Below are 21527 nucleotides of genomic sequence, written 5' to 3' on the forward strand. Positions count from 1 at the left end.
AATTTTTCCAGAAAAAATATTTCCAAACAAAGTCTGCGACAATTTTCGGGAGAAATAAGGCTCTGTCCATACAGTTCGGGTGAAATTCAGGAGTCTCCTAGATAATTCGGGACAGCCGGTAGGTAAGCATCGCAAAGAATAGATAAATTTCTGAAACCACGTGTCATTCCTGATACCAGCGACTGCATCTTCCATTAGATTTTTCAGTTGCAGACAGAAGGTCAATTGATCCTTTTCTCTGTTTTCCTTCCCTTGATTTGCTTTTCATTTCGTCGACTACATGCAGAGGTTTTATGACAAGTTTGTGATCCTAACATGTGAGTCTTACACTAGCCTCTGCCGCTAATGAGAAAACTATATCCAAGCTACCAACCGAGATATGCAACAGAGATAGACGTGCCCTCTCTAATCTGAACATATTCCTATGAGTGCAGCACGAATGAAAGGGGGGGGGGGGGGCTGCAGAGAACACTACACTACTAGTGTCACCTGCAGACAGCATCAAGCCCACGCAAGAGAGCACTCACCCGGGCAAAGTCGTAAGCATATCGGTAGATGCTTTTGAACTGGTTTGGGTCATTCAGCAGAGACCTGAGGTAGTCAAGCTTTCCTTGGATTTTCTGAATGGAGTCACACCTGCAAAAGAGATGAATGGTGGCCTATAGCGGCGCTTAATGCCCTTAATCTTTACTAGTGGTACGTGCACAGGCACTAAGCTTTCTGCTTCTGTGACAGCCAACGCACCCATAGGAGGAAATTAAAAAAGAAAGAAAGAAACTGTTCCAAAGCTCTGTTGTGTGAACTAAAACACCCGAGCACAAAAATAATTTGATGCCTGAAGATATAATTTAATGCTTAACGATATGTACAATCAACAGCTTTTCTAATGACCAAGCCAGATCTCCTCCGACGCTACCACAACTTTTTGCCAGTGGTATTGCCGGCCTATCGACAATTGTAACAAAAGCCGGAGAATGAAGCTAGGTAGAGTAAAAAAAAAAGAACTGGATGTAAAGTCCGAATGAAAGATCCTTAGTGTCCACGTGAAGTGTCTACATGTGCCTCAAAGAGATCACAGAGGAAAAGAGCAAATGCAACTTATCACACTGGCTCTCATTACCATGATATGATTTACATCAAGATTAAGCAGCTATTATTGAAATACACATAGAGCTATCTTAGTGAGCTCTTAAAGGGTCACTGACGACAACCCTATTAAAATATAGTTCTCAGTAAAAATTCTGGAACTCTCTGGGTATGTTAACGCTTTTCTGGCAGCAAAAAGTACATTTATGACTGAACAAAATTGAAAAATTTTCCCACCACTTGATTTAATCTTATGACATCTACAACTAGAAGCACTGGTTGCCGTCATTTTGAAGTGAACTGTGGTGTAGCACAGCCTCCGACAACTACGCCCGAAATTCGGTGCCGACGTACGCGGTTCACCTGCAAAATTGGCCAGCGGTGACGACACCTCTATTTCATCTTTTGGACTTTTCCGGCCTAACCCTGTATAGGCACCCTGCACCCGCCAGGCACCGCCACTGTCGCGGCTGCGTTCAGCTCCCCCGTGCGGCCAGTTCCTTGTCCCTGTCAGGAAGGCTCGCCCCGTGACTTCGTAGGGATGGCGTCTGCTAGCGGCTGCCGCTGTTTGTAGAGGCGGGATTTTGACTTATTCATTCATGAGGCTGAAAAATACTTTCGAGGAGCGAACGTCAGGAAAGGAAGGGAGCTTTTTGACGCAGGCCAATGTGAAAGAGGTGGTGTCGTGCGACGGGAGCGAAGTGCATTGCGCAGACAAGCATCACTGCGCCACCGAAAACGATCAAATTAACGCTAACAAATATTTCTACCTAATGTCTGTGAGCGCTGCACTCTCACTCAGTTCTTTTTTTTATGTAGCTATCTTCCAGTAGACAGCTTGTTGCCGCGGGCTGCAGTTGCAAGGCAGGCATCGCAGGCAAATATAAACACGCTGGGGCCGCTGGGGCTCTCCAAAACGAGCCGCCCGCAAGCCTGGGGTGTTCCTGCATTTAAAAAGGCTTGCCCTAAACTTTCAAAGACAGCCAGGCGGCATAACATTGAAGGTAATTAGAAAACCTCACTTTTTGAGCCAACGACGCAAACCGGATTTCATAACATTCTCTTTTGCCGCACCTTCGGTGTGCGCACTGAAAGTCATATGCGGAAAACATCAAACTGTTTGATTCAAATTCTGCAAAAAAGGAGTATCCCAGCTAATTCATGCAGGATTCTTGCCGAAAGCTTGTGCTTAAGAAGCGGAATTTCATTTCAAGCTTTGTTTAATTTGTACACGTTTAGTACAAGTGCCCTAGCTGAATCTTCGACATTTGGATATATTATTATTGTAGGAAATTATCACCCAGTGCTTCAGATGAGGAGCAAAGATTTATCAGGAACATGTTTGCGTTGCCCCTGAAAACGTGCCTTTGCTGTCGAAAAAGACGCTGGACGACAAGGCGCAGTGGAAGCGAGCAAGAATTCCGCGCATAACTGGAACTAAGGTAAACGATTCTTTACTGCGGAAAATTTGTGCTTCTTCCTCGGGTGTGACCACGGGCGAGTTATGCGTGGCTTTTTAAACCCACATATTGCTGGCAGACAAGTCAATGACCGGAAATCGTGTGTGCAAGAAGAGGGAAGGGTTCCCAGAGAGCCATTAACATTCCTCCGCGTCTGTTGAATGTGCCATGACTCAAAGACCTGTCTAGGAGGTTAATGCAGGTTAACGCTTACGTCAAGTAAGCGTCTTCCGCACGGGTTTGACCATTGTTTGACCAGAAACCGCGCGTGCGTGTTGCCCGTCGCGAAGGGTGGGCCGTCTCCCAATGTCGCGTTGGAAATCTATAAAACTTTGTTCGAGGCGAATTAATATATGTATTATTGCATCCTACAACACAGCAATGTGTCCTGCTGTTGTTATGTGCCCCTTTGTGCTCGGTAAAGAGGCGCACAACTGCTTCGTGACGGCGCGCGCAACACCGCGGGAGTTCAGGCTGCCCCCGCCTTCCTGACAAGGACGCGCGCGCCACTGGCGGCGGCGCGCGCGTCGCGCTGGAGTTAGATGCGCAGGGTGCCTATAAGGCACTGTATGCATATATCGCATGCTTACAAATGGTAAAATTACACTCAGAATGATTCTAGAAATTGAATGACATTGCTTTCAAGCTATTTCGACCACTGATCTTGTAAAAAAAAAACGTATAGACGTTTGTACAAATGACTTTTTAAGAAGACCTCAAATGTGGTATGCATCCAAACCTCGGACTTTTCGACGCATGAGAAAGCTTGCATTAGAATTTAAAATTGGTTCAATAAGTATTATGAGGCAGTTGACTGGAGGCAAAGGCCCAAAAGCTCAATGATTTTTCAAAATTTATTTTTACTGCCAAAGTGGGCCGTGCCTAACTGCAAAAATGCACAGAACAACAAATAGGCCTATTGGCGAAAGACGAAAAGATGTTGAATGGACCTTGACAGTTCGATAGTGTTCAGCATGAACCATTTTCCCCCATCTGTCAGCACTTAAAGCAAGGAGACCCACATGCATACCATGGTCCTAAAAAGGGTTTGAAAAAAAAAAACAGCTACATTTTCAGCAAGAGTGGCCTCTCTTTTAGAATGCCATAGTATGTTTATACAGCCCAACTTTAATTTATCCTCAGTGTCCCCTTAAATTAGACTTGGAAGGTCTGCAGAAAAAAATGTTAATTCCGTTCCATATTTCAAAGAACTTTGGAGGTTCAGCACAGCTCCTCAGCCACTGAGATAAACCAGGAGAACTGAACTGTGATCAACAGCTCATATTAAATATCAGACTTGGTTTATCAGTGGTGTTTTGCGAGAACTACACAGAATCAACACACTGTAGAGTTGTGGGGATGCCCTCGTCCCCTGTGGTTCGCTTTCCCGCAATGCACCCCCAACTGTGGTTAGCTCCCCCGCAACACACTCTCCTTAGTTGTGTTACTTTAACTAACGAGGGAGGGCGCTCGCGTCGCAGCGACACTAGCGCCACGAATGGCGTTTCGCTGCGCGCGCGCAGGGGAGAGACAGCTTTCTTCTGCTCGGCATCGGGAAAGCACGCGGACGTGTCGCGTGCGGCTCCGCTCTTCATCGACGGGCGCCTTCTGGTCGGAACACGCTCCCGCCAGCCCGTCCCGTCTGGCCTCGGAGTTTTCCCTTGCCCTAGCGTGGGCGAACATTCGCTCGTAACTGTGCTGGTGAGTCGGACGTCCTCGATTCCTCAGTGTATTTTGTTGCTAGCTGGCGTTATTGCTGTTATAGCAATAAATGCCTTGTTTGTGTCAGCCAGTGTGTCGTTCGTTTGTTCCCGCAGAGCAAGGCCCGCCGTGGTCGGTGTGCGCTCGGTAGCGTACGCGACCACGCGTGGGGTCCGCGAGGTTTTGAACTGTGTCAGCCACGGTTAAGTGGGGAGAACGTGTTTATCTCCCCAATTTAAACCCCACAGAGTACAAGCCATAAATACATATAAATAACATCAAAGTACATTACTGCAATAGGTAGGGTGTACTAAAGTGACTGGTGCAAGGGCTCATAGGAAACTAACTTACTACACTCTTCCCTTCCAGTTCATTACACAGCACTTCAAACTGATGGCCAAGCGACTGAATTGTTCACAGCTCGAACATAGGTAATAGTAGTCTACTCATGTTATGCAGTTACAGAGCGTAAATGCATCGCTATCATGGGTGCAGTGTACTCTTGCTTCTAGGTTACAGATAAGCTCACCTAGTGCCTTTTTGCATACATTGTACTACTGATGTTGGTGATGGCATGGCTCTGAGGATACCGTCAGATAATCGGCTACTTAATAAACACATAGCGTTTGTTTATAAAAGAAAGACTAAGAAACATCCTGGTCTTATTGTCTCGTTATCACATTTTATGTTGTTTCTGATTTCATCAGTCTAAATATAGCATTTACACCAGTACAACACGGCGAAGAATATCACACATGTAATTCCATATGAAAACCAAAGCTTTGTATGAACATGGTGTCATCTTCCATGGCCTCAGTGTCATTTCGGAGTGAATACAGTCGACAACCGATTTTTCGGACTCTCTAGGGACCGCGAAAACGACCGAAAAATCGGGCAGTCCGGAAAATCAAATTTCACCGAAAAAATCACGAACTTATTACCACTATGCCGGAGAAAGCGGCCAATTGTATTGCACACATTCTAAAGCTCCTCATTACTATATTTCGCCGCGCGAAATACCGTATAAATGCGTATAAGGGCCGCACTTTTTTTTTCCAGATTCGAGGGCCAATTTTCGGTGTGCGGCCCATACACGCGATATGCAAAAAAAAAATTTTTTAAGTAAAAACACACCAACCAGGGAATGAGCGACATTTATTCTACGTTCAATCGTCACTCGCGAAGTATTTAGACTCCTGAGCTGGTGCTGCGCTCTGGTGCACACTCATGCCTAAAGAAGCCGCGCAGCATGTCCGCTGTCAACGCGTAGCCGTTGTTCCGAAATTCCATCACATAGAGGAGCAGCTCTTCTTCCAGTTCAGGAAACTCGCACGGCTTGCCTCGGAAAGCGCGCTTTTTGCAGCTTGTGTTTCTCTTTTGGTTGCACCATCATCGGACGCACTTCTCGGCCACGTCGAATTTCCCGCCCGCCGCACGCTTACCGCCCGCGTTCGAGAGCTAACTCCCAGCCGTGTGAGTGAGTGAAGAAACTTTATTTCCGCCAGAAGAAGACCCGTGCCCCTCCGGGTCCGCACGCAGGCGTCCGGGGAGGGGCAGCGTCGCAGCTGGAAGACTAGCAACGGTATAGTCGCGCAGCTTCTGCTGCCAGGCGGGTAGCGTATCGTTGTATGCTAAGGTCGGCACTTCTGAGTATGGTCTCCCATTCCTCTGCATTATTGATTCTGCCATATCCTGGGGCACTGGGGCATCTCCATAGTATGTGTTCGAGTGTAGCGATATGCCCACAGAACTCGCACACCTCCGCATCCTCCCTCGTGTCACCTCCTGTCCAGCTCCTCCAGAGCGGGGATGCGAAGTTTCTAGCTTGGAGTCTTCTCCAGTCATAGGCCTCAGCCGAGCTAAGCGATCTATCCGGAGGAGGATAGATCCTTTTGTTCTTTTTCTGAATGTCTGTGATGCTATTAAAGGTATTGGTTTCCTCTTTAGTGCTGAATTCGTATGAGGTGTCCACGGCTCCCCGGGGTAAAGAGGAGCGGGCGAGCCTGTGGGCGGCCTCGTTTCCAACCAGACCCGAGTGGGCTGGGGTCCAGATAATTTGAATATTGTGGGCTGGGATAAAGTCTTTTAGATATTTAGCCGCCATTTCGTGGATGCGTCCCTTGCTGTAATTTCTAATTGCGGCTTTGCAGTCGCTTACTACGTATTTGGTACCTGGCTGAGTTAGAGCGATCGCTATTGCAACCTCCTCCGCCACAAGGGGTTTTAAGTCAAAGTGTCTTACAACGCGTAACGTTCTGCCTGAATCCCCGACGGCTACGGAGACGGTGTCTCCTAGCGTGCCTACCGCGGCATCAGTGTAGGCCACGGTTCCCTGTGGCATCTTGCCTAGCTTAGCAGTCAGCTGTGCGACCCTGCTTTTCCTTCTGCCTTTGTCGTGGATGGGATGCATGTTTCTAGGTATGGGAGCGATAATAAGATGCTCTCTTATTTCTCTTCCCAGATCTGTTCTGGTGTTCACTGTGCTATCTACGGTTGCCCATTTGGCTAGCTCTAGGTATTTCCTTCCTGCGGGTGTGGATGTTAGCCTTTCGATTTGCGATGTTCTAACCGCTTCAGTCAGTTCTCTCCAATTGTTATGCAGGCCCATTTTCTCCAGTATATCATTGGACGTGGAAATGGGCAGCCCTAGCGCTCGTTTGACACATTTTCTGATGATTGTGTCTAATGCCTTTTCTTCGGTTTTGTTTATTTTCAGGAATGGGGTTGCGTAGCATATCCTGCTAACGATGAAGGCCTGCGTGAGTCTCAGTTTGCTGGACTCTGAGAGTCCTTCCCCCCTTCTAGATACCTTTCTGAAGGCTCTGACGACAAGTTCAGCTTGCGCTTTGAGCTTGTCTAGCGTACTTTTGTTTTTCCCTTTTCTGTTAATATACATGCCTAGGATTCTTATTTCCTCGACAATTGGTATCGTTCTATTTTCAAGTGTAACCTCGATTGCCGGTATCCTTTGACTGCGCTTGCTCATTGCTACAAATAGCTCCGACTTTTGCGGAGAGCAGCTGAGACCCACGCATTTCGCATGCTCGTTAATGATATCCGCTGCCTTCTGTAGCTTTTCTTTCATTTCTGATTCGCCTCCTTTGTTTAGCCAGACATTTACATCATCTGCGTAGAGGCTGATGTTTAAGCCTTCTATCTCTCTAAGCTTGCGGGGAAGGTCCCTCATTACCAGATTAAAGAGAAATGGGGAGAGGACAGCCCCTTGTGGGGTTCCTCTGCATCCCATGGGGAACTCATCGGATGTGATGCCCTGAAAGGTAATGATAGCAGTCCTGTCCCTAAGGAACGATCGGATGTAGTTATAGGTGTTTTTTCCTACAGCTATCTCATTTAGCCCATCAAGGATGGCGTCATGGCTGACATTGTCAAAGGCTTTCTTAAGATCTATACCTAAGATCGCCTTCAGGTTGCCGAGGTCCAGCTGATCTACTATATCTCCATAGAGTCTTAGCATTGTATCTTGGGTGGTGAGCCCAGGCCTAAATCCGACCATTTCATCTGGCCAGAGGCCGTTATCCTCCATGTATTTGGTCAGTCTGGTCAGGATGACCTTCTCAAGCAGTTTCCCTACACATGATGTTAGTGAGATTGGCCTGAGGTTCTCCAAGCTCGGAGGTTTGCCCTGCTTGTGTATAAGCGTGATCTTGGCCTTCTTCCACTCCTCGGGGACAGCGCCTGCTTTCCACACTTGGTTGAGATACCTAGTGAGGCTATTTATTGATTCTTCATCCAGATTTCTCAACATTCTGTTTTCTACTCTGTCGAGCCCCGGGGCTGACCTTCGTTTTAGCTTCAGCAGTTCCATCCTGACCTCGGCTCTTAATATGGGGGCATCCAACTCCTCATTTGGTTGTCCCTTATAGTCGTCATATTTAGCGGCCCCATGGGGAGCAATATACAGTGACTTGAGCGTGTCAATAAGTTGCTCATCTGTGCCATTAAACTTATACCTAGCTTTTATTTGCTCAGTTCTCATAGCCGTCTTAGATTTGTTTGGGTCTATAAGAAATTTGAGCAACTGCCATGTACTAGATTTTCCCATGCTTTTCTCCATTTCCTCGCATCTATTATCCCATCTCTGAGATTCCAACTGTCGAGCATACCTTTCTAATTCTACATTGTGTCTAGCTATTTCCCTCCTTAGGTTTCTGTTCCACCTTTGGCGCTTCAGCTGGTTATTTAGCTGTTCCTTCCTTTTGTACATGCTGAAGAGCCTGCTGTCCATTCTATCTTGGGAGTCATCTACCTGAACCTCCTCAGTTGCTCTTTCCACATGCTCAAGCAGCGTTGCCGTCCAGTTCTGGATACAGGTTATGTCACTATGCTCATGTTCTTCTCTGAGAGCTCTGAATTTATACCAATCCGTAAGCTTCTCTTGCCTGTAGGTTGTAGGCTTCACACTGACTTTTCTGCTGAGCTCGAGCTCCAGCAGAAAGTGATCGCTACCCAAATCTTCCTGTCGGTTCCGCCATTTCACAATACCAGCGTTCCTACATAGCGTAAGGTCGGGAGATGTGTCCGCTGTAACGCTGTTACCAGTCCTCGTGGGACAGGAGATGTCATTGGCTATGTAGAAATTGGATGCCACTATATCATCCAGTAGGGCTTGACCCTTGGCGTTGTTGCTTACGTAACCCCATTCCTGGTGCCGGGCGTTGAAATAGTTTAAGGTGCTTGCCCATCGCGCTAAAACTGTGAAGCTCGGCGGCAGCACGCGAAAGCCACTATCACGGCGAACGCGCTAACACGCATGCTGACACGCCACGAAAGGCTGGAGCTGGCGATACTGATGCCGATGTGAACAGCGGAAAATCGCGACCGAGAAAAATGTTGATGATAATGATCACGGCGCCATCCATAGACGGCACTTGGAAGCTCCGGTGCGCGCGCGTGACCTCCGCGAACGGCCCAGCGCCGGAGCAGATCGCGGCAGCGATAAGATCCGGCGGCGCGCCCGAAGCGCGCTTCGATCGCGGAGTCCACGGCGTGCGCGTAGCCTCCCGACCGCATTCGCGTTCCGTGTTCGGGACTAAAGACTCGGCACAGATGAGTTCCGTGAACTCAGACTACGGTTCAAGTTCGTGCGGCGGAAGACATTCAAGGACAGTACGAATTCGAAAACACGCGAGCGCAATGTGCCGACTCGCGCAGAATTTCAGCGTCGCAAGAGGCTCCCTTTCAGCTTGAATTTCGTTTTGTTTGATCAAGTTTTCGATATCTCCTGCAGTCTGAATTAATGAGGTTCCACTACACATTATATGGCGGCTTGGGTACTGGCGGCGAGTGCGAACGTGGTCCGAAAAATCGAGTGGTCAGTTGCGGTGCGTCCGAAATTTCAAGCGCTCTTACACATTGGCTCTATGGGCCATGTCGCGGTGCCGCGAAAAAGTCCGAATAATCAAGCATGTCCGAAAAATCAGGCGTCCGAATTTTCGGTCGTCGACTGTAGTTAAGAAAGGCTCGACAAAATCGAGCGCAGGAAAACCATCCACTCAGCCTCCGCCATCTTGCTTCGTAATGCCCGGTGCTGCGAATTTTCTTTCTTTTCTCCCTTCCCTACTCCTCACTGCACTTTTACTGTCTATACTTTCTCAGCGACCCCTGCCGCCTCCCAAGTTTATATTCAGTTTAGCTACTTTTTTTTATTTTCATGTGCGCCATGCCTCACAGCTCCAAGGACTTCAAAAGGCTGGCTTCTCCTTGCAGCTCATGCGTCTAGTGGTTAAACCATCTCAAAAAGCGCCGTTTTATCGTATTTGCTATCCATATGCCTCCAAATGTTGGCCTCAAGATTATGCCTTTTCATGTCTGTGGGTCTGAGATGTCCTAGGCTGCATGTTCCATGATGTCATCATACCGCACGAAGCAAGTTGCCATGGCCAGACGCTCTTTATTATAACCATTATTGCATTAAAGATGTCTTTGCTATAAACAAAAATAAATACACGCAGTCATCTACGGAAGGCAAAATGGGACAGCAGTTTCACTTTACTATATTTTTAAGTTTACAGTAGCGGTGTTCTACTGTATTAAGTATTTCGCGATCCTCTTGAAGTTCGATATATCTGGGACTGGCTGTATACAAAAAGGCAAACTTACTGTAATGATGTGAGACCGTGGAGCCACTCTTCTTCACTGAAGAAACCCATGTGCTTGGCACCCATCTTCCAGGCTAGCACCAGCATGACAATCTTTAACAAAGAAGAAGATCCACCCAGGGCTGAATTCAAGACTCGCTCTTTTGAGTGTACGCTACACAAACCGATTCCTGCAGTGCTCGTATCATCTACTATTCATAGCACACACACAAGAAATGTTATTGCAAAGTGGAAAAAATTTTTTTAAAGGGACACTGAGGAGAAATTGAAGTTGACTTGCCTCGACAGAATACCAGCTCCTGATTACAAAAACGCCATTCATACTGACAACAAAGCTCTTGTAATGTAGAAAAGAGCAAGAACCAAAATACAGGTATCGCCGCCGCAGGCCAAACTCGCAAGTACAAGCTTCATGACGTCATTAGAACAAAACAGTGTTGCTGGAACCAATAGTTCTAGCAACACTAGGACACGAGAAGCCACGAATCACTGAGGCGCAGCAAATGCATGCGCAAATCTTCTTGACGTCGCCAGATGGCGCCACGTACCCGACAGCTACGCGCGCTCCTGCAGCGTCGGGACCAATCAGCGCTTGCTCACAGCGGTATGCTAAAGGTGTCTATTTGCGAGAACTTCGTTGACGACTTCGAGAACGGGATCCTTTGTAACGTTGGCAAAACGCCGGTGCAAACGTAAACGAAGCGACGGCCGCAATAGCCGATAGATGCCTTCAATGTGCGGCCGGCGGTAGCTTTCTTTTCGGCTGCTGCTGGGCCGCACTGCTGGCTGCCAGAAATCACGGAGTCTGCGTTACGTCATGTGCACGTCATGTTTCACGTCACTTAGTCCTGTGTCGTCATAGGAGAATCCCAAGTTTGAATCAGAGTGGCGGGAAAAACTTTTTCAACTTCGAATCCAAATTTCTTAGAAATAAAGGCATCTTTCGCTGCCGGCCAAGTGGCAACAAAGCCATGAAATGCCAAACTATCGGATTTTGCTATAAAAAAAATATTAATAGAGCTCTCCTCAGTGTCCCTTTAAAATGCCACAGGGCTCACAACATCACCAGGAGTTAGTAGGTTTCTCGTTGTGCTCTTTTACTGAATAATTTACATCTTGCACTGTGAATGCTGCAGCATATTTTTATGTACATAATCTCAAGCCCATTTTATACTTGCATCCTGTCAGTGAAAGAGGCAAACACTGAAGTAGCTTCACACAAAATAAGTAGCTTCACATGTAACGTTTACGCACCTAGATTGCGTTTCAAGAATTCTGGAGACTTGTCGTTGGCAACATGTGAAACAACAAAGAATGGGCACACTACCATTCTTGCAAAGAGCATAAAAGACTATGAGAGAACCGACCGATTGAGTGCAGAACCGAGCTGCTATGTGGACCAATACTCTTGTGGAGGTGATAAACAAAAAAATAGTGACTAAAACACGCAATGCACCTGCGTGGACTGAATCGAAGGGGACTGACTATCGTAAGTACTGCAAACATGCAAGTAATCAATCTCTTCAAAGTTGGGAGAAAATTATAGTATGTGGACACACAGAGACACCATGATCAATATATTAAATGAAGTCTACATGACTCTGGTGAAACTCTGGAGAGGGCCACTGCATGTCAGCACACCATAAATTGCTCTACCATATTAAAGGTTTTCTGTCCATGCGCTTACCTGCATAACTCATGGCAGCAGGAAACGTCCTACAGTTAACACACTTGTACATATTACAACCCCTGTAATAAATGCCCCAGCTGGTAGCCAGAAAACGAAAAAAAAACCAGTCACACAAGACAACGGACAAGAAGAGTGTACACACCACAACGACTGGACTAACAACTGAAGTTTATTTGAAAATACATGGTCCGAGCAAGGCCAGCAGAGCATGCGCAACAGCATCATCACTAATCACTGAGCAAAAGAGACTGTTTTTTTTTCCGTTTACAATGTACCAACTGGCCCGCATTTCAACCCTTCTGGTAGCCAGAGCCATGTCCCGTTTGTTTTCTCATCTCGTTATTCATACTGTTTTCAGAAATGACGGTGCACCAACAAGCTCATCCATATAAACTAATCGACAGATGTCATTGCTCGTACACGGGCCGTGAACCATAACTTGAGCATGGCTAAATAACATGCTCAATTGTTAGTGTGCCACCATAAACATTTCAGCCAAGTTACAGTCATAGGTGGCACACGGTACTCAGAAACAGAGCACAACGTTAAAGTACAGTCTCTATCCTTTCTAACAGTTGCACTGCCATTGCTATCAAGACGTCGCAGTAGAAAGGGGAGCAGTGTCAGCACTAGACACCATCAATGCCACCACAGAAAACCGTGGCAGAAGCTGAATTTCTGCAAGTAACAGAAAATGCAAGTGGTCTTGGAAAGCAGGGTAATGCAACCAGAGACTCAAGGGGGGAGAGGCTAAATAAGAGTTCAACTAGAGGGAAATGGCAAAACATAAATATTGCACATGTTACTTTTCTGCTCCTGCCATGCATATGAGCAAAAATTATTCAAGTATTGCGTGACCTGTGTGGCACCTTAGTCCTTAGGGAAGGGGCCTGAAACGCACATTACCACATGAGCCACACAAATAAATTTGTGTCTTCTACGAGCCAGTAGCCACAGGAGGAAAAGAAGCTGGCAAAGGACATCGCTACATCAAAATTTAACTGTATACGCGTTTCTCGCCACCTTTTTGACTTAAGAGGGGAAGCAAGCACTCACATTCTCAGGCTCCACGCCAATGTCTTCACAGAATTTCTCCATGCCATCAGGTCCCATCATTTTGGGGTCATCCACAGCTGAAGCATAAGAAGTGACAAAAATGAGAAGATTGCACCAAGGAGAGCAAGCAGCAAGCTGTCAGCCTGAATCTCTGTTTAGCTCTTTAGCTCTGCAAAAGCCTTAGAAAAAGAGTGCCCAAAATGCAGAACCTCCTCAAGACCTTCGCTTTGTTTACCACATTTTTCCAACATGTACTGAAAACCTATTTATACATGAGTGCCCTTGCTTTTTAAAAAAATTCACAACTTTAGGTTTATCGGTTTATTGGGATTTAACGTTCCAAAGCGACTCAGGCTATGAGGGATGCCGTAGTGAAGGGTTCCGGAAATTTCCACCACCTGGGCTTCCTTAACGAGCCCTGACATCGCACAGTACCTTCGCTCTAGACCTTCGCCTCCATCAAAATTCGGCCGCACTGGCCGGGATCGAACCCGCATCTTTCGAGCCAGCAGCAGAGTGCCATAACCATTGAGCCACCGCGGCGGGGCACTTAGTATACATTAGTTTGCATGAACAACATGAAAAAATGCAAACTGCAGCAAGGCACTGAGATTTTGTGTTTGTGGCAACACATACTTCATTTGGTAGAGTGGGAGACAAGGCACTAGCCGCACCACACAAGTGGTAACATGATACACTTCATTTTACATAACTCTTTTCTCTGTACAGGAGAATGCACTGTTGTAGCCAATGTGGGAGAATGCCTGGAATCTACTGCGACAAGCCAACTTGTCATCAACATTAGGGGGTAGCAAGCAGCGGCCTCATTTCGATGGAGGTGAAACGCAAAAAAGGTGCCCATGTCAGTGCACATTAATCTTTCATTGGTAACATCCGGGAACCGAGCATCGAGGTTTACCGTAGCTTTTCTTCTGCACAAGACTGCGAAGGGTGGCAACAGCGTTGCCCACTGCGTCTGAATTAATCCCAGAGCCCTCCGCTACAGCTTCCCTAGCAGCCTGTGTTACTGTGGAATGTTAAACCAAAATGATTTAAAAATTTTACATGCAACATAAACTTGTCACTGGTAGTTAAGAGCTCAAAGTGATAATAGCAGCACTACTACTCCTGCCATGTAAGACAGGAAAAAAGATGCCACTGACATGTGGTGAGATAAATCACTATTAACACATCACTACAGTCAGCCTCTGATTTCTTAGCCTATATATGTTAGCAGAGTTCTGCCAACCAAGCAAGAAATTCCCAAAGATACGAAAAATGTTGGAAGAAAACAAATTCATTTCAAACAAGGTCGTTTTCAATAACTAAAATTCGCCTACTCTAAAAGGCAGCTAAAGTAGACCTTTCCAGTAAGTGCTCCCAGGCCATCACCATACTACTCACTAGGATGTTGCGAGCATCATGTTCTAACACAGTGGAAGCGGCAGTAAAACCGGTTTTCAACAGCCCAGAGAGGAAGCGTTTAATATCTCCCTCGCACAACGAAAACGTCTATACAGGTGCCACAGCTAACAGCTTTTCGAACAGGCTGAGAGAAATACAGAGATGAGCCAATAACGTAAACAGTTTTGTGCAACAAACCTAAATCGAAAGTTTCGCTTGATTGAAGCCCCTGGATGTTTCAAAAGTGCATTGCAGATGCTACCAAGGTATGACAGTGAATTTAAAGACATTTTTGCTGTTTTTCAACCCCGCCGTATGGAAGTGTACAGCTCTGAACCCGTATGTTGCTCCAGCATTAAAAAAGCAAGTTTTTGCAGAAATGCAATAAATTAAAAAAATTTTCATTGGCTGCAGATAAAACAGAAAAGCAACTACACTACAAAAAATTGTTGACACAGGGCTTTGCACATAAAGCACGAGGAACAAAATGTCAGAGGCAGTTTTCTTGTAAAAAAAAAAGGCATTGGTGCTTTTCAAGAACTTTTGAGTTTGGTGTGCAGAGTATGGCAAGCCTGTGAATTGTCAGTTGTGGAGTTGAACGTCCCAAAGCAACACAGACACATGGCTTATGAGGGACGCTCCAGTAGAGAACTCTCTCTAGATCATTTCGACCACCTTCAGTTATTTAACGCGTGCTGCCGTAGCATAGCATACAGGCATTTTATTATCTCGCCTCCACCGAAATATGGCACAGTTCCAAAGAACCACTCTTCAGTATGCTTACAAACGCAATTACATTCCACAAACAATCTTATTGTTGAGCTACAGTGATGGGCCCTCAAAAGGTTTTGATAAGGCTCCTAAAAGCTTACTGGGGTACACATTTCAGCGTTAAGAAAATGCAATACTTATACACAACCTCAACTAACACAAGTGCTATGAATCGACAGTACAAATGAAGTGTCCATCTTTGCAATAAGAACTTTAGGAATGATGGCAGGAAATTTTAAGACTGCCATTTTCAAACAATCATTTTTCTTGGCAAATTTTTTTTTTGCATCACACCAACAGCGCCATAAAGAAACTGCTTAAATAGCAACTCACATGTGTATTCTTGAAAGAGGGCAAGGCATCGCTTCTCAGAAAAACCCAACATACTGGAATCAGAGTTGAAGGCAGCTTTTTTAGACCTAGGAGTACATTGGAAAAAAAAAAACACAGGGATTCATTTATGTTGAATGAACAACCCAACCTGCGATGTAGTAAACTTGGGCACTCCCTGATGCAACGTTCAATTGGATATTTTTGGTGTTCTGTACAAGCCGTGAACATTTAACAAAACTAACAGGCCAGTCCATTTATAATCAAAAATCAGTAACACAGGTGGTTTTGCGATCTATAATATATTGTTAGCCGCCTCTGGTCAACTGAATTACAAATGAAAGCAAATAGCATCACTGATTAACAGCCAATGCAAAAGAAATGCTTTACCACTTATACATGTCTATTGCCTCGGGCTGCAATTCTATGACACACATCACTAAGCCATCATTTGCAGATTTGGCATGCAGAGAAGTCATAATAAATACCCTTAACATCGCTACATATTTCCTAAATGTGAGCTACAAGCACCTTACACAATCAAACACAAGGCTTTTCAGTACATGCCCATGTTAACAAGAAGCAATGAACGGCGAAATCTCTCCGCATTTGCCGAAATAGTTTTGGTTTCAAAGAGAACTTTATTTTGTAGCTTCAAGAACAGAACATGTCAAGCACCTATTTCTGTAGCCTTAAGGTTAAAAACATTGAAGAGAAGTCACATACTAAAGGGAAGCTGTACCATGGCGCAATGCACATGTGTAATATTCGGTAGGGCATCTAGTATTGCTAACTCTTCGCATTTATCTTCAAAGCGCAGTACCAATGGCCTGACAGAATGTGGTCTGTTGTTGAATAATCTTTCAGATGGATACTTGGTCACAACGGTATGGCAGAGATGTCTCGGGAGAGAATGGATGTTTAAGACATATGTGCATGTAAGTGCAATTCTTCGATCCTCTAGTGCGAGCTTAAAGGCTGGTCACTGGTAAACAAAAATGTTCAACCTTTTCAAGACATTTTTTTTACACATGGCAAACACCTAAGCTGGGAGGCAACAGAACCCTTCACATCATAACATGGGCAATTTTGTAATGTCCAAAACCTAAAACAACCTAAACTAAGATCAACAATTGAAAATTCATGCCTGAAAAGCAAGGCATGTATATTTTAAAGGAGTCGAGACACCTAATTTTGGTGGCATGTTTTCTGCTTCGCAATGAAGAGTAAGACATTACTATGCATGGATCACAACGTGGCATATGGCGATGACTGCTAAATAATTTATAATAGAATTTTTCTCCACTGCTTTTTGGTCTCAACAGCTCTGTGGAGTCGTTTCATATAGGCCACGTGAGGCGTAGAAAAACAGCGACATAATCATTGCTTTTTCATTCGCTGTCATTTTGGCTCTTGAGGCAGGCTGGCTTAAGCGTTGTAGCGAGTTAAAACAACGAAGTAGTGATTATATCATTGTTTTTTCACACCTCAAGTGACCTATACACAATTTTAGCTTGGTTTATGCGGTTTAACGTCCCAAAGCAACTCAAGCTCAAGGGAAGCCATAGTGGAGGGCTCCAGTAATTTCGACCACCTGGGGTTCTTTAACGTACATCACACAGTACATGGGTCTCTAGCATTTCGCCTCCATCAAAATGCGACTATAAACTATTACAAAGTAGAAAGCACGCACCCAAAATTTAGCTGTTTATGCAGCTTTAGCTACACTTTTCTTTTTTTTTTTTCCAGAGCACCACTTTCATCCTTACCAACGTCTTTATTATGTAATAGACTGCTGCACTATCTTCAGTATTAGCAGAATGCATTTGGAAGCAAAATTTGCCGTAAGTCAATTGCAAAGGCTGTTACATTAGCAGTAGTGCTGCACGCCTGCTACAACCAGGGCTCCCACTACTCTACTACCGCACTCAATGCAAGGCAGGCACCACTGTTACGAATGTGATAATAAAACACAATGTGCTCAATCGAGGAAACCACATATTGAAGAGGGAAGTAATCAAAGTGGGAAATAACTTTTTGAAAAAAAAAAACAATACATTTGATGATAAGTACATGAAATACAAGATCATGCTTGGAGTAAAACATAACTGCAGAGCACTACTTTACCAAGTTAGCTGCAATTTGCATCACTTGGTGCTGCAACACTAAAGGGAAAGCAAAATAAATACCAAAGTGTGAATGCCAATTAGCCAGTTTTCAGCCAATAGGACTCTGTGAAACTTTTCTTCCTACGCATGTGTACCACTTTTGCAACTGGAGTAAAAACAAGGGGTTTCAGAACAATGCACACCCTAGATGCGCTGCACGCAGGCGTTTGCTTGCGCCAATGGCATCATCATCATGATTATCGGCACGCCGGCGGCGCTGGGGACCCATTCTGAAGTCTAGTGGCTGAGTGTGGTTGCAGAGCAGGGGCTGGTTGCTACCGGGGTGGCTGCTTCGGCCTCCTGTCAACAGGCTGCTGGACTCCACTAGCGTCTGGTGGGACACATGCAACCAGGAAGCAGTCAAGCACCACACAAAAGGCAAAACATGTCACCACAGGCCAATTGCACATTCGTGGCTCTTATGAACACAGGAGGATCGGCCTGTGATGCTAGCATGCCATGTGCTCTGCAAAAGAGGACAGTAATACGTGCCTAAAGCTTGGTCAACCCATAATGTTTTTTTTTTTAATTAGGAGTACTATTCCTGAAATCGTTACTATGCTTAAATTTGGTGGCACTCCCCACTGCTACTTGCACTGGGGCGTGCATCCAATTTTTAGAGTAGCCACACGCCTGCGTCTGGCGCACATCGACACATGCGTGTGTGGTAACTTCCATACTGCTAGCACCTATACACAACCCAATACCGGTCAGGTGCGGATGATTTCTAATGACAAGTTCTGCGAGCCTTCAGATGCTATCGATCTGTACATTCAAATGAATGAAAATGAATTTATGACTGCAGCTCAAATACAGTGTCGGACGGCCCAACGGCAATGGGGAACCTCAGCAAGAGGTGCTATCTTTGTGGCCTTATGTATACTGCTGAGTGGCAAGAACCAGTACGAAGTGAATCCTTCTGCCTGCCCTTGAAGTGGCACTTGCTGTGTAATACTCACTGCAAGTACATTACCATCTGCCTTGTCTACAACAAGTACCATAGTACCAGCCACATAGGCTCAGCGAATAGCAAACTTACTCCTTCATTTTTTTTTTCATACAGACAATGGTTATACACACAGGGAACATGCATGCAAAAAGCTTAACTGCAATGGAAGCAGCAAAACAGGTTTCTGTTCACAGAGGGAAGATGTGATAGTTTGCTTGAAAGCTTTTTTGGGGATTTTGTCTGTTTGATAATTTTCATTTTAGCAAACGCTTCTCTCCAGTCAAGACACTGTTGCAGCATCGGCTTTTCTATATGCTGGGTATCCTGCCTTTGTTTTTTGATATCTGCAAAACTGCCACTATTACGATTTAAGGCTTGCTGTGGCCTATAGTCAGAAGAAATGAACTCAAGAACGAAGCGGCTTTTGCCTGTCAAAAGACCCCCTTCCAGCCAATGGCACTGATCGATTCTCATGAACCTACTAGCGTCGCAATGAAGGGAACGGCGGACAATGCAAGGAGGGCATTATCCCAAACCATGGAGGGGAGGGACAATCCCCTTTCATCTGCCACTCTCTGCATTCTCACCCTAGCAGGTTCAAGAGAATCAATCGACACTGTTAGCTGGAAGAGGGTACTTTGATGGGGAAAAGCTGCTTCGTTCTCGAGTTGTCTCCGACTATAGTGGCCACAACGTGGATTCTAGAGACACCATAAGCAGTCTTGGCACCTTGCAGTACATGTTGCCCGTAGTATGTGGCGTCAATACAGACTTTAACACTAGAAACCTGGCCAAATGCACCTCCTAGCTCATCACTTTGTCATGCAGACACACCTAGCTACAGCAGAATAGGACAGTGCAACATGCAACCAAAAGTAGGCAGCAGCAAGATACACTATCACCATGTAAATCAGACTGATCAGAGATGTGATCAGATTATGTAAAAATAAGCAGCTTTCCTTCAGAACTTTCACCTTTCGATTAAGCAAAACAAGGTACATGCTGTCGGTTGAAATTTTTTCTAATCAGCATTTGTTCGTGCAATACAAAAAGGGTTGGCACATAGGCGCTCTTCAATTTATCTAGTTATCATACTGCATTAGGCTTCATACAGCAAGGAACATGCATATCAAGAGAAGATGATATTTGCCCAGCAGCTACAAGGGCTCAATGTGCCTTCCTGTACTGTGTGCACGACAATGCGTGTACACAACAGCTGCTGACACCAAAGCCCACATCAATAAAAGCTCAAAGCACATCCTGATCATAGAGATACAAGATCAACTTGCGCTGACATTTTAGGATGGCATACTTTGACAGCATTTCAACTTACTGTTGATTTAGCCTCCACATGAACAACTTGTGCAATATTGTATTCTGCCTGTCAGTTAGTAAACTGCACCTTATCCACCAGTTCTGATGACAGTGACATGACCAGGCTCAATGGGCGAGTGCAGTGTCAAATCTCCACTTGCATGCAAATGTTCATCAGTTACTCTTTGGATGATAGCATGTTTCACTACCCTAAACTGCTGGCCCTGTGGAAACTGAACAGTTGCTGGGTTATAGCACAAAACAAATGAAAATGACTGCACATTTTGTTACACTGAACACTGAATAACTGAACACACGCATGCGAGCTCAAGACACTCATGTTCCTCCAACGTGCCGAGGTGCTCGCGTGCCATGTAAACAAGGCCACAAGCGGGACGAGATTAAGAACAGGAATTTGGCACTCACTAGATTCCTAAACGAATACTGGAGGCAAGACGAATTTGTCGTGTTAGCGTGCGCCACGGTGACTGAAATGCAAAAAAGGCGAAAGGGGCAACTAATGAGGATGCGCCAAGAGATCAGACATCGGCAAGCGTTCAAGAAACAATCAAAAAAGTAGGCAAGCGCGTAAACAAGGTTATGAGCACTATAAAAATGCTAAATGCGAGAAAACTTATATAAGCGGTGTCGCATCATGCGCCAACAGTATCCAACCTCAAAGACTGGTAACGGCGAGGACGAGTGATCAAACCATCGCACAGCGCGGAACTGCGCAGCTGACTAGTCAGCGCATTTCATCAAATATTGTAGGGTCCGAGAAATCATGGTTATAACACATGCTCACAATCGAGGAAGAAAAGCGAACCCGCGACGCAAAAATCGTCGAGCACCAGGTAAGCTAACAAAAAAAATGGTCACCCGATCGAATAACAACGCTCATATCACCCGTCCGACGAGAGCCATTTTGTTCAACAAGAAAAAAAAAATGTTGCAATTCAGGCAAGCTGCGATCTTTGCAGAGGAAATACATGCACCAGTATTATAGCATAAAGTAAGGATAACGAGAATTACAAACAGAACAGCACCGGCGAGCGATGATTTCAGTCCATCCTATGCCATTCGAGAAGCAAACGCCGGACATAACGTAGCTACTACCAAGGGCGTTCCTACGTCAGGCGCCTACGCCAACAGGCAAACGAACCTACCGTACTACCCGGCTACTTTCCCAAGACGTATATTATGCCGTTTAACTATTATAAACAACAAACTCATACGTACAAGAAGTACAGGGCCCCGCGTCCACTGATACTACTCTTGCAGGTCCCTTCACTCTCGTTTATAGAAGGAGACTTTTTTTTGTTCTTTGCTGAATAAAGTCCTGATATATTTAAGAGACCCAGGATAGTGCGTGAAACGCGTCCCAAAACTCGGAAGTCTCAGCCGTCAATGACACATCTACGAGTAGATATTATTTAACAAAAAATGAAAGGGCAGCAGCGCACGGTCACGCAAGCTGCT

General features: G+C 45.4%; 1 protein-coding gene across 2 annotated transcripts in view; it reads right to left on the reverse strand.

The window, feature by feature from the left end:
- Nucleotides 1-21527, reverse strand: part of SCCRO4 (DCN1-like protein SCCRO4) — a 31274-nt gene that overhangs the window by 9515 nt on the left and 232 nt on the right. Inside the window, exons 2-7 of one of the 2 annotated variants that reach the window (XM_089566890.1) lie at nt 20475-20536; nt 17929-18060; nt 15621-15706; nt 13113-13189; nt 10368-10459; nt 528-636 (exon numbers count right to left, since the gene is read on the reverse strand). In XM_089566890.1, coding sequence (XP_089423016.1) covers nt 528-636; nt 10368-10459; nt 13113-13189; nt 15621-15706; nt 17929-18060; nt 20475-20536 — 558 coding nt within the window. Of the gene's footprint in view, nt 1-527; nt 637-10367; nt 10460-13112; nt 13190-15620; nt 15707-17928; nt 18117-20474; nt 20537-21527 lie in introns of both variants that reach the window. The other variant, XM_089566889.1, reaches the window with a different exon arrangement.

This window comes from Amblyomma mixtum, chromosome 1, assembly GCF_055824585.1.
Source record: "Amblyomma mixtum isolate Tamu chromosome 1, ASM5582458v1, whole genome shotgun sequence".
In the NCBI taxonomy this organism is placed as follows: Eukaryota; Metazoa; Arthropoda; class Arachnida; order Ixodida; family Ixodidae; genus Amblyomma; species Amblyomma mixtum.